This window comes from Quercus suber, unplaced genomic scaffold (genome assembly GCF_002906115.3).
Source record: "Quercus suber isolate HL8 unplaced genomic scaffold, Cork oak 2.0 scaffold_356, whole genome shotgun sequence".
In the NCBI taxonomy this organism is placed as follows: Eukaryota; Viridiplantae; Streptophyta; class Magnoliopsida; order Fagales; family Fagaceae; genus Quercus; species Quercus suber.
Window position 1 is genome coordinate 467,261 of NW_027069808.1, and position 2,170 is coordinate 469,430.

At 34.1% G+C, this 2,170-nt stretch overlaps 1 protein-coding gene across 1 annotated transcript; it reads right to left on the reverse strand.

Moving 5' to 3' along the window:
- Positions 1-906: 906 nt before the first annotated feature.
- LOC111984789 (transcription repressor OFP13) lies at positions 907-1,811 on the reverse strand. The gene is given in 3 exon segments (XM_024016408.2): positions 907-1,299; positions 1,302-1,322; positions 1,325-1,811. Coding segments are annotated over 3 exon segments (681 nt in total). The 5' UTR covers positions 1,665-1,811; the 3' UTR covers positions 907-979.
- Between the last annotated feature and the right edge of the window lie 359 nt (positions 1,812-2,170).

Sequence of the window (2,170 nt, forward strand, 5' to 3'; positions counted from 1 at the left end):
TTGGTCAAATTTTCATTCAATGTAGCATGTTTCTATACAAAGTATCACACGTACATTCTCCTATAACTCACACGTGTGCACCCATCCCACAAGATCATTGAGAAAAAGAGATAAAAAAATAATTAATCTTTTTCAATTTCATTTTGTTGTTTATGAACTAGAGTAATGATAGTTAAACATTGTTTCTTACATGTTTACCGTATATATAATGCCACATGAACTAAAATAGTGTTTTAAAAGTACACAATTTTAGGTGAAATTACAAAATTGTGAAATTGTGTTTTCTTAATTTTACTGAAATCATGTTTTAGAAACACAATCTCTAAAGCTTCGTTTGGTAACAGTATTTAAACAACGAAAACTATTGTTTAAACCCCACAAAATGTATTTTTATACACTTTTTTACTATTTTCACAAAACTTAAATAACATTATTAGAAATTTCTTACCAAACAGGCCAAAAGGTTTTAAAAACAGTCTCAAAAGGAAATCCGTGTGAAATGTGAAATAATGTTTGGATACCGTTTATTGTTGAAAATTGAAAACATAAAATACTGTAACAAAATAATTTTTAAATGTATGAATAATGTCGTATAACCCAGTTTTAAAATAAAAGATGTATTTTTTCTATACTTATAGGTCTTATGAATAATATACTAGACCCACATAAAAATGAGACACGCACTGAAATTCCTTTTCAGTGCAATCCAAACAGAGGCATAATAAAATTTACTGTAGAAAAAAAATCAGGATTACTATTCTAAGTTTTGCCAAACAATAATTAGACCTAAGAGTAAGACCAATACCTCTTCCCCCCATTCTCACCCCCTTTGCTGTTCAGGGACAGCGCATTGATATCGCATTTAAGAAAGCAGTATAAGTCATAGATAGAGAAAGCGAGAGAACATTGATATCTCAATATATTGTCACTATTTTTTTAACCTACTAAATATACACAGAAGTGATTGATACATTAAAAACTAAGACATTACCATCTGTTGTACTTCTATCTCTTCTATCTCATTCTGACCCTCAGAAGAACATAATGGAGAAGAAGAAAAGGAAGAAACAGCAGAAGAGTAAGAAGTTGAATCAGAACAAGAAGTGGAAGAGAGACCAACAAGCAGATCCACAAAGGCTCCAACTATGAACCCATGATTCTTCTTTCCATTCATCTTCAAATACCATCCTAGCAACTCTTCCAAGCACTCCCAATCTTTCAGCCCATGAGTTTCAACCATCTCCTCCATTGACCTTCTGAAATCAATGTATGGATCCTCAGACTCCATTGCCAACACCCACTTTCTTTAAATGGAAACCCATCACCTTTGCCTTCGCCAAGATCGAGCTTGTGTCATCAGGCTCAAAAAAAAGCCTCTCAGACCTCACCCCACGTACTAGCATCTCCAATGACTCACCATTTTCCAAGTCCTCAGACTCGGTTGAGAAGCTTACAGACTCAGAAGAGGTTGTGAACCAAGACTCAGGTGTTTCAACCCCATCAATATTAGGGTCAAAGAACATGGAGTTCACTGTCTTGAACATGTCATCTCTAGCTCGGAAAGAAAGGGTCTCTGGCTCCTTACATAAGGGCCATTGCCATGGCTGCTTTGTTGTTTCTTTGTTCTTGAAAAGAGAAGGCAACTTCATGATCTTCTTGCTCATTGGATCTGGAACAGCTTGTTTAGATGTGGGCTTGAATGATTTTTTGGGATTGTGAATGTGTCTTGTTTTCTATGGGGGTAGGTGTTAAATGTGATCGGTGGGAGGTTTTTCAGTATGATATTTAAAGGAGAAGATGATTGACAATGGTACTGGTAGGGCCTGAATTGCTGTGTGTATTTAAATGTAGGTTTGAGGAATTTAATGTTATTTAATGCTCTCTCATACCAACCGAAAAAAACAGTACTTTTGTCAACTTATTTTTTTTTTAACAGTGAAATATGATTAATGTTACAATGCATTATTTATTTTATAAATTAACGTTTAATAAATATATAGTTTATATGGCTGTTGTGACATTGAAAGTTGCAGCTATCAAAAATTCAACTCATGGTTTTTGACATAGCCCCATGTTTTAATTTCTTGTGTTTCCTCTTTCCTGATATAAGTAAATACAACATAGCTCATGCGGCCATGCCTCTAAATTTTCTGCCTCATACATTGGTTTA